This window comes from Pleurodeles waltl, chromosome 3_1 (assembly GCF_031143425.1).
Source record: "Pleurodeles waltl isolate 20211129_DDA chromosome 3_1, aPleWal1.hap1.20221129, whole genome shotgun sequence".
NCBI lineage: Eukaryota > Metazoa > Chordata > Amphibia > Caudata > Salamandridae > Pleurodeles > Pleurodeles waltl.
In genome coordinates this window covers 903,397,101-903,409,861 of record NC_090440.1, presented here as the reverse complement: position 1 = coordinate 903,409,861, position 12,761 = coordinate 903,397,101, and the positions used below count along the sequence as shown (strand labels likewise).

Here is a 12,761-nt window from a genome sequence, read left to right as displayed (position 1 = left end):
AAACAAATCAGGACACTGCGATCCAGGATTCCATCACTTATCATATACCACCTTACCATAAGAAATATGTAGTAGGCACTGCTTTCTCAGTACAAGACGCCAAGCTCTGGAACACACTACTAGCCAGCATTCGAAGCCTCCAGGAGCCAATACACTTTAGAAGACAGTTGAAAACATGGCTATACTCAAGACAGCTATACCACCTAAAATCCCGGGAACAGAACCTGGAAAGGCAGTCGCAGCCTCAAGCTCAATCTTTAGCTTACAATCCACAGATTGGAAACAACCTAACAAGTGAACTACTTCTGATAAGCTGGTAAGTTAATAAGAGCTGATCAATGCTTGACCGGGGTATTATATTGGAGACTGGGTAGGTCAAATATACCCTGGCATTTCTGTGCTTAATTAGTCCACTTGAGAACGACCAATGCCTGTGTTAGCCCCAAGGGGCCTGAACTTCTGATTCTAGGAAGGTCCCTGCTTGTGCTGCGGTACTTTAGTAAGCATCCAGGTGCATGGGCAGTGCAGGGCCCCCCTGATGCCCCCATTCTGCCAGCCTTTTCATGGCGGTGTTTACCGTCATGGAAAAGCTGGCGGATGGGGACTCGTAATCCCCAGGGCAATGCTGCTTGCAGTGCTACCCTGGCGGATTACAACCACCGGGACCGCCAGGCTGCAGACTGGCTGCAGCCTGACAGTGTCGGCGATATGACCATGGCGGATCAGCCAGGGTCATAATGGGGTGGTCGGACAACCCTGTCTTAAGACCGCAAGCCTCATAATGGGGGCCTAAGTCAGAAGGTAAACTTTTGACCGAGGCCTCCTGCTTGCTGTAGCCGAGCAGGGCTCCATCGCAGTCAGCCTCAAATTTTGACTTTGCCCTGGTCGAGTGCGACTAGATGTCCAGATTGGTGCTTTTAGTTTCTATGCACTAAAAAACACTACTTCTTTAACAATTCATATCTCTTATTCGACTTTAATCATTTTGGAGTCAAATTAAAGATAACATTATTTACTGTTTTTATAAATTGGAGTTGGATTTTTAATGTGTTTTGTGTTTTACTTATTTACTGTTTTGTGATTTGTAAATGTTTTACACACCTGTCTCTTAAGTTAAGCCTTGTTGCTTGTTGCAAAGCTACCAATGGTATAGCTATGATTAATTTATTGAGACCTAACTGGACCTAGTGGGGGTTAGTGGCCTATTGCTAAGTGTAGGTGCTTACCTGCCCTTACCAAATATCCACTTTCCAACATCCATACAATAGCTTCCAATATGAAAGGATAGTACCAATGCACATCCCAGCAGATCTCTCCACTTCTCTCCCATCCAAAAGTGCCTGCTATGGCCCAGAACTATACACTGGCGGCAGATTTACTAAGATTTTGTATCAGGGTTACATCACTTTTGTGACGCAGCCTACACACAAATAATTTTTGGTATTTACTAAGCCATACAGAGTCACCTTGCATGGCTTTGTGTGGTTTAGTAAAAACAAACTGACTCAAGGAAGTGGTTATTGCTGCCTTGCATTGGGAAGGCGTTTTCTGGCTTTCTCATGCATCCACCCATGGATTTTAGCACAAACCAAGATTTACTAAATCTAGTAAACCAAATTCTGCACAAAAACAATCCTGCCTGCAACACAGGCACTCTTGCACTATGGCACACGGGTGCTTGCATTTGTGGTAAGCAGCACACAGTGCGACAATGCTAGGAGACAGGAGAAATGCACCATATTTTTGTATATATGGCATATTTGTGATGTCTTCATTTCATGCAATGAAGTGCAGCAAGTTGCCTTGTAAGTAAATCTTACACAAAATTCCTGATTAGTTAATCCAGTGCAGTGACCAGCTAAGCAACCCGTAATCATAAGAAATACCATATTCGGATCCGGAGAGCTGTTCAAAGCTGCCAGCTTACTGAAAAAACATGTGCATTTGTGTCTCTCACACCTCATCATCCTCCACATGGCTATGCGCTGTGTCCCGTAGCACTATAACTGCACCCCTGTGTCATCACGCAGGACACAGAAATACTTCCCACATTGGATGACAAAACAAAGACAACATCCTTTTAACCACACACCACACTATATAGCGTAGCTTGCTGCCCATGCAGGTAAGTGTTTCAATGACACACATAGGTGTAGTAAGCACTATACAAATGTCATTACAATACAGTACAATATTTATCATTTTTGCATCACCAAGATTTGTTTTGATCCTACTAAAATCTTTGTTTTCATCACACTTCATAATTGTAAATACAATAATTCATTTGTGCTTTCATAACTGCTGGTGTATGTTGAAATATTTGCACAGTTTATTTACAGATATTTAATTATTTGTGAATTAGTAACAAATTGACATCTTACAGCATTTATTTTTTACTTCCTATACACAAGCCCATTGGATTTATGTGATTCCGCAGCTGCGGAATTGTGTGATTCTATGGATCTGGCATTTTCTGCATTATAATGAATTTACAACATTTGCCAAGTAATTCATCATTTGCATAATCTGCAAAAACAATTTTTGTTTCTACCTCAAACAGATCAAAATTACTAAAAATACTGCAACATGGTCTGAAATTCAGCAGTAGGTCCTTCGCAAAGGTGACTGGTCACCTTTCATTTATCTATAGCTGTATTTGGATGTGGTACAAATAATGTAAAACATTTGCCCATACAGTGCTAACAAGTGAAAAAAATTACAAAATAATGAAGTGATACTATTTAAAAAAGTGCTGCATTAAGCCATGTAATTTGTGTTTTCTTGCCACATAATGTAGTCAATATTGCCGCATGAGTTAGGCCTTTCCCTGCTGCCTAATTCTAGTGGCCCTGCCTGTCCCACAGAGACTGTCCCATAATTCACTTTACAAAGTCCTCTCCATTTGTAGTCAAAGGAAGAAAAGTAAACAACATCTCTACATTAGAACAAAAAGCAGCAATTTTTAGAAGACATTTATTCCATATTGGAAGTGTAGCAAATGCAATGAGCAAAAAGCAACACTTTATGGCATTTTTATTGCTCATTTCACCATCTGAACTCCCTCACATCTATATTTTGTGCCATTTGCCTCAGTTTGTTTGGGGGCGCAATGATTATTATGGGCTGACCAGACCCTCAAATATCCCCCGTGGCTACAGCTCTGATTTTATAGAACTGAAATTTACTATAGCAAAACAAAGCAGAGCGATGGGATGGAAAGAGAGGATGGCACCCTCCCACGCACAGCTGTTTCCTGACCTACGATTGCTGAACTGGCGGTGGGCTATGCTGCTCGAGGCTGGAGAGCAGGCCCTGTGCTGATAGCGAACCGGGTGGTTTTTCTAGCAGTAACTGAAGCCAAGAGTTACGATGTGCCATCTTGAGCACTCAGGTGCTGGAATATTTGATTTGGGATACAATTTGAGGAGTCTCTAGAGGTGAACTAATGCCCTTACCGTATGACAGATTCACATGAATTGGAGGTAAAAGACATGCATGTTGCACTGAATGTTCAAATGGAGATCAGGAGCCCTAAATGTAATGTATATGGACAGGTGGGATGACATTATAGTTGTCTACTGTGAGTGGAGTGTGGTTTGTGGAAGTTGGAGACAGTTCCTTTGACTACGCTGATAAATATCAGCAAATGCAAAAACAACAAGTTGATGGGTGAAATGCCTGAATTAATCTTAGCCACTGGCAATTGCTAGGGCCGCATCCCATTCCAACGACGGATTCGGGCCCAGATCTATCACTGGGGTTGAATATTTGACTTAGTTCAGCATTCCATTCATCATCTGTCCTTTGTGCATTTGTTGCCCTAAGTGGGAATACCGAGACATGGTTCCTGTGCTCGCTATGCCACCAGATTCACGCTAGCCTGGCTAAGTGGTGAGACCCCAAAACCGGTCCCTGGATACTTGTTTCTGGCCCAGGGAGGACGTGGCCTAGCAGTTGGGATTGGATTCTTCCCATGGCAAGCAGGGTAAAGACTGATTTGCATATGGCTGGGTCCAAACTGAACTGGCGTGATGGGCAAAAAACCACAATGGATTTAGGCCCAGATCTGTGACTAGGGGTGAATGTTTGACATTGTTCAGCATTCTGTCCATCATCTGTTCTTTTTGCATTTGTCACCCTAAGTGGGGAGGGTATGCCCAGAGGTAGGTCCTCTGCTCACTATGCCAATTGGTTCAAGCTATCCTGACTGATGAGGGGTGATAACATGAAACTGGTCCCAGGGTGCTTGTTTCTGGTTCTTGAAGGACCTGGACTGGCAGTTCGGGCTGGATTTTCCCCATGGGGAGCAAAGGTCAAGAGTGATTTGCATATGGCTGGGTCCAAACTGGGGGAAGCAGGTGTGGTGCGCACCAAAACAATGGATTTAGGCCTTGATCTATGACTGCAGTTTAATCTTTTACATTGTTCAGTATGCCATCCATTATCTGTTTTTTTTAAATAAATATGAGCAAGCAAAATGGAGACAGGTAACTGGCCACTATATCTTTGTTGATATATTTTATATGAACACCAATAAAAGCAACAAAGAGCAATTCAAAAAATAGTTGTTAAAAAGACAAAAGGCCTGATTTAGAGTTAGGACGTGACGGATATCCCATCCGCCATATTAAAATCTACATATGCTATAATGGGATCGTAACACTGCATACAGGATATTTGTTATGTTTGTGATGGAGTAACCCCCTCCACCAAACTGTAAATCAGGTCCAAAATAACACAATAATGCCATAACAGATTGTAACACATCATTCTGCAGAATTCCCCTTTTCTTGCTAATTTGTTTTCAAACCTGAAGCATGATTTAGGCCTTGCAATGCTTCATAGTTCAAGTGGCCCTGAGTATGATAACAGCAGAGGGAGCAACTTTTGCAGAGGCAGGGTGTCTGGTGTGATTCTTTATATATTGCCCTGGCCCGAAACAACAATTTATATCTTGTGTCCTTAAAATGGCACTGCACCGAAACAAAAAAAATGAAGTTAGTGGAATGATAACTAAAATATTTAATTATCATCCCTTCATCATCCAGCACATACAGAGCAGCACAATACCATGTGACTAAAAGCAAACCCAAGAATAAAAGTCAACCAACCACAAACCTGAAAATATGACTTGTGTTAGATTTTCTTTTTTAATTTGAATAAATTTTGAAGCGATTTCACTGTAGTTATCTCTGAAACAATATCACAAATGTTTAACATATATTCTTTAATGAGTAATTCATACATCTTAAAACACAAAACGATGGGAATCAGGGGAGGCCTTTCCAGCCTTTATGAACCAATGTTTTTACTTAGTAATATAAACCAGTTCCAGTCTTCTGATCCATCTGTCCATAAAACTGTGATATAATTTCTCTCTTTCGCTTTTACATTTTTTAAAGGAAGGCGTCTGCCAAGTCTCTTGCACTTGGAATTAAGATATAATGTCCTTCTTCTCTTTCCACTTGCTTATCTCTGGACATGCTCATTCCATCCCCCGTCATTTCTCATGTAAGAGTTTTTCGATGCTTATTCGCGTGGGCATTTCACATGTAGCAGTGCTCCAGTTCAGTAAAGCTTTCACATACATAGCAGCAAAGAATTCTCACTCTGGCTGTAGCGGGGCAGCTACTGGACTGGGCTGAAGGGTGTGGCGGGTGCTGCAGTCCCTCGATGTTGACCTTTTCTTTTCTTCTTGCCCTCTCTTTCTTTATTGCTCCTGTTTCTGTTTCTGTTCCTGTTCTCCTTCTTTACTTGCTCATCCTTTTTTACTTGTCCTTTGTTGGAGAGAAAAGTAAATATGAATGAGACCATTGCGGTTTAGAGTGGTGTCATTTTATCAAAAGCATAAACTCTCTAATGACAGTTGCATAACACCACAATTGACTCCAAAGACAGGGCATCTATATTTATTTTTTAAGTAGTTTGTAGGGAAAAGTGGAGGCTGCAGTATGTACCAGGCACAAACTCACACCCACTATTTACTTCTAAACATTCAGTTATCGGATTGGTTAAGTTGAATGGAAAAGACACTTATATTCCACACTTAGGTCTTCATTACAAGCGCCTTCCTAATTTTGAAGGGGCAGGTAACATCATTTACTGGCCCAATCGGAATTATGAGATTTGTGGAAACCGCAGCTCTCTTAGCATTCACCCTGAGATTTCGACTGCTAAGCACTAAATGAGGAATTAGACCGGGAATTAAAGAATCCCCCCACAATTCCTCATTTCTTAGTGGACCATCAGAGTCCAACTCGTAACGTGCTGAATTTTCACGACCCTGGAGTTGTTATAAGTAACTCCCGTGGTGTGGAAAATAGGGGCCACTCCTAGTGAGGACCAAAAAAACTTAACCTAGGCTCCACATTGTGCACCGATGAGGCAATGCTGTTGACAGGGGTAGAAAGCAGCAACAAACGTTTAGCAACTGTTGCTTCTCTTATGACCATCCAGACTTATCCCATATAAATATTCACTTTTATAACTCTCATCAAATGTATCATATTGGCAACTTACAGCTACACTCCTTTAGAACTTATGTAAATGAAGTAGGCAATAAGGAACAGATACAATGATGAGAAGTCTTGAGAAACCATTTAATATTGCATTGACAACAATGAAGAACCCACTATGAGGAATTTCCAAATGATGGTGTGATATACCTGAAAACTCCCCTTACCTTTCCCCTGACTCTAAAACTTACCCCGAATCTAAGTCTGATGGCTCTTAGCATAAGCCTTGCCTTTATCCAAACAATACTCTAAGCCAGTTTAGTAACTCTATCATTATCCTATTTTGATAACAAGAACTATATACATTTGCAGTTGTATCTTTTATTACTGACAATATTTTCTAACTCAAAACAATGATAATTTTGTCCTCATTAAATATTTTTTTATTTTGTTTTTCTTTATTTTCACTAAGGCAAACTTGGAGGAGACCTGCTGTAAACCCTGTTAATTATCAACTGTAATTTATATTTTATTTAGAATGCCTCTCCTTGCACCTACATATAGGAAATACTATGCACACAACACAGATTAATTTGGTAAAATTAAAAAGAGAAAATCGCACAGTTAAAAAATATCCCTTTTCGCTTTGATTAAAACTTCCTATTTACTCATATAAGGTTTGTCCAAATGAGTGTATTTCAAGTTTATTTTCCATATTCAAGCGCAATACCGAAGTGTGAACTGGTGTCTTTAATTCTAATCATTCGTTATTTTCAGACTTGAAGATAAGCATGTATTACAATATAAAGCAGGCGTTTTCTAGAGATTGTGTGCAATACGCTAATGTAGAATTGTAATGTGCAGAATGTAGTACAATACAATGAAGTAATCGGGAAAAATGATAAAGTTTTAAATTGAAGACAAAGGGGCATATTTACAACCCCATAGCGCCTTTCTGGGTCACCTTAGACTCATTTTTTATACACTAATATGGCGTTAGGAAGGCATTTTTGCTGCAATGTATTTACAAAGTGGCGTAATGCTCGTATTGTGCCAACTCACACCCCCTTGCGCCACATTATGCCTGCAACAGGCATAATGTATGCAAGGGGGCCTTCTGGAGCTTGGAGGCCCTCATTAATGGCGCAGTGAAATCTTCAAGATTTCACTGTGCCATTTTTAACATAATGTTTAACGCTGGCTCAAAGCATGTGTTAAAATGACGCATGCATAGAAACCTATGGGCCTCCTTGCACTTTGCTGCACTAACGTAAACATTTTTGATGCTAGTGCAGCAAAGCGCCACAATAGTGTCAAAGATTTTGACACTAGTGGCCTAATGATTGCCATTGTGCACCGTATTGTAAATAAGGCGCGTCCATGGTGTAGTTAGGTGGGGCAGGGGCGACGCAAGAAACCTGGCTCATCAGCACTGATACGCCAGTTTCTTGTAAATATGCCCCTAACATTCCGAAGCTGAAGCATGCTCCAAAAAGTAACATATTAAGCAGTTGCCACTTTCTATGCTACATCTAATAGTTGCACGGACTTCTGCTTTCCTTCTCAAAGTAACACAACATTCGATAAACGTTAATCTTGGATTGTTTCGGAAAATAACAAACGGAGATAACTAGGCGAGTACTGGAATGCTGGGTAAATTACCAGGAGAGGGGGCTGTGGGGATGTTGGAGAGTCTTTCACAAACCAGAGCACTGCACTGAGTAAGGGAACGAGCAAGAGTTGGGGCGGTATTTTAGAACCAGTGCTGGGATTGAGAGGGGAGGCCAGGAGAGGACAGACGTGGGCAAAAAGGAAGGTGAGATGGCTGTGGAACCGTTCCTTTTACGGAAGTCACTGCTCCGAGGCAATGGCCATTCACAACAACAGAACTCTCCAACACACTCAGTGATTCCACAATAATTCTACAGAGATTCGACAGAGACAGTGCAAGAGTGCAAGGACGACATAAAGGTGGATATATACTAGAGGCATATTCGGGCTCTCCACTGATTACACGGCATGGACCGGGAGGCAAATGGCCACTATCAGGGGTTGAGGGATTGTCATGCATGGTATGTAGTAATTTGCAAATGAGACCCAGCCTAGGTTCCGTATGCTCACCCTTGTGGTGTGTGTGTGGGATGGGTGGCACAGGGATCAAATCCACCATAGTCAACAAAGGGTAGTGTCATGATTGTGGCATCGACCGTTTTTACTCATTCCCACCTATGTCCGGATAGGTGTGCCAGGATTAGAAGTAAAGGCTATGAATTGCTTTGTATCATTTGTGTTGCGTGGGCCCAGGTCGGATACAACTGCTTGGACAGAGAACCAGTGTCCTTAGCTCGTCACCTCCTGAAGTTGTCTGACCTGTAAAGAAAGGACCCCTTACATGGGAGAAAAAGACGGTTTGGTCATTGAGTTTAAACACGTCTTTCACAATGGAGAGCTTCATTAGCCATTCGTCTTATGTGGGTATCTGTCTTTGACACCTGTGGTGCATTGTGTAGATTCTGGCTGCAGCAAATGATAACACTATCTAGCAATGATTCTGGATAGTCAGTGCGGGTAAGTTAACTTATTCCTGTAAAATGGCCAAATTTGCTGTTGGGGAAATAAACATGTAAGTAACTCTCGCCAGTTTAACCCAGGCCACTTTCCAGTATGATTGTACCAAAACACTTGGGGCAAACCGCAATTCCGCTCAGTCCATCTCCGGCAACTAGGGTGTCCTGATAGCTTTGCTTTGTATAACTTGTATGCGGCCTAATGCCAGTCATTTAGGACTGTGAAATACAGGAATTTAAGTCATATTCCTTTAACTGGCTGTAACGGTCATCTGGGGAGTATTCTGCCCTTAGCACAGTCTGTCAGAATTATCTGGATGCACATCGATAACAACCCTGTATAAACAAGACACCACCCCTCAAGTTATGCCCCATGGTGTGACATACTTCCAGATGGATACGTTTACTAGCACAATCAGCATTAGCTTGAGGCAGCTGCTCAGGCAATGTATCAATTGTGCTTACAACTATTTGAATTATAAATGTAATGTCTGCTTTCAAGGATTCAAAGCCCTTTAGTAAGACCTCCTTGTTAAACCATTCAGTCCTACACACCAGGGCAAAGCCTATCTTTAATCTGGCATTATGCCAAACACGGGCCTGTCTATGCACTAATGGGTCTATTATGATGCAATTGTGTGCTGCCCTCCAGTGAAGGAACACAGTTGTGATAATCAAGTTGCCCAAGAGTGGTGTAACAGATGAGCACCGGAGAAGAAAGCATTCTGTATCCACCCAGGTCAGAATTTCTCTTTGTTGGGGCAAACGTTATGACAGCTGTATAGATGATATGCAAGATAATATTCCTCAATATGGAGCAGCTGGAGTATCACAGTGGTAGCTTGGGCCCACAACTTGGAGGGTTTGAGTCTGGGATTCCTTCCACTACACACATATGAGCTGATGGTGGAGCCAAGTTGGGTCAACTGTTTTCTCTGTTTCAATATTAGCAAATACCAAAAATGTAAATTAACCTGGGTGTCATTATCATCTTAACTATTTGCACCCATCCTATAGTGAAAGTTTGAAATAAGACCATGTGACAAATGTGTTTCTGAATTTAATCAACAGGGGGCAAATGCATCCTGTACTATTTTATCCAGGCCTCTGTTAATGTATACACCCAGTTACATGCATCTCAAGTGAAATTCTCACAAGCCAGCCTTGGTGATGTAGCGGGACCTGTTTTGGGCTTCGCATTTAGCCAAATTCATTTTGATCTTGATCTGCCCATCAGGAATCTTTGTCTCATGTACCTCTACTGATTGTCAGATTGTGGCTGGCAATGGTTCTAGTCATAGCAAAAACAGAAGGGGGTGATAATGGTTAGCTCACAGGTCCTGCATTGTATCATTAGTGAGCTGTGCAAATAGTCCCTCAGCTCACTGCAGCACAGGGAGAATTGCCCAGCCATTAGACCTTGGTGATAAAGTGCTGTCTGAATCCATCTCTCTCTGTTCTTCTAAAGAGATAGACCCCCTTTCAAAAAAATAGCCAGGGTTTCAGCTGGTCATCTCTGGTCTTCCACCGAAGATGCACGAGCATCCCAAGGTGGTTTCTGGATGACCTGCCACGTACCACCCCATCTGCAAGTCGTGTACTAGTGATTGGATGACTTTACATAGCTTAATTGCCAGCACCGTCACTAGGATCTTAACACTATTAGGAGAAATTGGATGGTAACTAGAGCAATCTAATGGGTCTCTCTTTTCCTTGGGGATGAGTTCTGTGTTGACCATATTCGAGCCCTGGTCCAGGTGATCTGTTGGTTTCTGCCTTCTTAAAGACGGATTGTAGTGGAGGACAGGAGCTAGAAGTAGCTTGCCCACTTTGTAAAATTCACCCAGGAAACTATCCTTAAAGGGAAGTGAGGAGGCAATAAATTGATTCCACTATTTCCTCTATTGTTGTGTCACTTTTTAACAGGCTTTGCCCTCTGAAGATAAAGTGAAGAATCTGAGCATGCTGACAAAAGCTGTTTTTTGAAAATCTGCATATCATGACATTCCGAACTGTACAGCTCTTCATTTTATAAGGTGATGGCCTCTGCAAAATCAGGATGATGAGTGAGGAGACACTGCTCTTTATCACAGATGTCAGGTGTTTATGATTCTCTTTGGTGCAGCTGCACTGCCAGGAGTCTGCCAGGAGTCTGCCTGCCATCTCCCCATGCTCATAATGTCTTTGATTCAGCTTCACTAAACGTTTCTTGGCTGTTTGCATGACAGATAAATTCAGGGCATATTAGGTGGTCAGCAAATCCCATTTCAGGATGGATGAGGGAAGGATATAAATTATTTGCTTAGATCCTTTAAAGTCCTCTCTGAAGTCACCTGGGCAGCCTAGGTTTCTCATGTGGTGATAGCATGGTCCCTCACCAAGAGTCCTACTTGTGTGGCTTTACCCACTGATGACAGGACCAGCACATAAGGGACAGAATCGTTATTGTCAGCAGTGTAGAGTCGAATGTGGGATCTGAGAGTGTGCCCTGGGGTATTCCTGGGATACTGCCTGCATGATTCAATATGTGTGTGTGTGGGGGGGTGGGGGTTTCCAGTTGACTCAGCTCTAGCTCAGGGTGCACTGATGAACTGTCAGCAGTCTGACTTTCTAGTATGCTGCAATCTACCTTGTTGTAGCTAGCCCTGAACTAAGAAATGCAGTAAGCACCAAATATAAAATATATTGTGGTCTCAAAGAGACTTTTCAACAGTGCTATATCAGGATTGCTACCTTGTCTGTCTGTGTCAATATTATAGCATTGTTTTTTCAGAACAGGGGCAAAGCAAGCTCTGTAGGCAGTCTGGATAGTCTAGAAAAAAATTCCCTTTCAATGTTTATCGGGACATTTATCTCACATAACACTAAGGTTTTTTTTTTTAACAATGTCAGTTTGTCAAAGGTTTTTCACCTTTCCTCATCTGTCCATCTGTCCATATTTTGACAAGTTTGTGCAGTAGGGAATCATCATGGCCACACTGCGTTTCTTCGAACAACTGCTGCTGGCAGTGAGTTCTTCCATGGAGCTGACAATGTGGCTACTTCTAATGACTCTGCCCATAAAGTCCCTCATCACTTTCCAGTTCTGACCAGTGGGTCTCATGTTGGAGAGCTCTATCTATGTGTTTGGAGCTGTGCTTCCCAAACCAGCATTCCATTTTTGGAATGACAAACTTTTGTGACTCACCTAGCTTTGACAGATATGAGGTGGGAAATTTTTCCTAATTTAATTGTAGACATTCTTTCAAAATGTTGTGAATTACCAAAATGACATATTCTTTACAATCTTTTTGTATTCCTCTCTAAAAGGAATTGTATATAAATGTTACAACCTTGACCACACCCTTCAGTATGTATTTCAGACTGTGGCAAGTACATTGATCTGCCCATAAAAGTGGTTAGAAGTGTTGGCAGCCATTCAGATCCCAGCACGAGAGCTCTGGGATCCACGGAGCCTCCGCGTCCCTAGATAACTATGTATATATATATATATATATATATATATATATATATATATAGGCTTTTACATGAGATCCAGATTACATTAGGTCAGATTCATTTTATCTTAACATGGTTTCCCACATCCAAAGTCGGTGGCTCTGCCCATTTGGTCACATCCATATTTCTCAATTTATGTGTACAAGTGGGACTTATTCTCTGCTGAAATGGCTTTTTGAAGTGCCACAAACAGCAGCAAAATATACTAGAGGGTTCACCCTAAGTCTTACTTGGGAATATT

The 12,761-nt window shown here is 41.7% G+C and overlaps 1 protein-coding gene across 1 annotated transcript in view; it reads right to left on the bottom strand.

The window, feature by feature from the left end:
- Positions 1 to 2,308: 2,308 nt before the first annotated feature.
- Positions 2,309 to 12,761, bottom strand: part of RSPO1 (R-spondin 1) — a 130,227-nt gene continuing 119,774 nt past the window's right edge. The window contains exon 5 of the mRNA XM_069223881.1: positions 2,309 to 5,777. Coding sequence (XP_069079982.1) covers positions 5,629 to 5,777 — 149 coding nt within the window. The 3' untranslated portion in view covers positions 2,309 to 5,628. The remainder of the gene's footprint in view (positions 5,778 to 12,761) is intronic.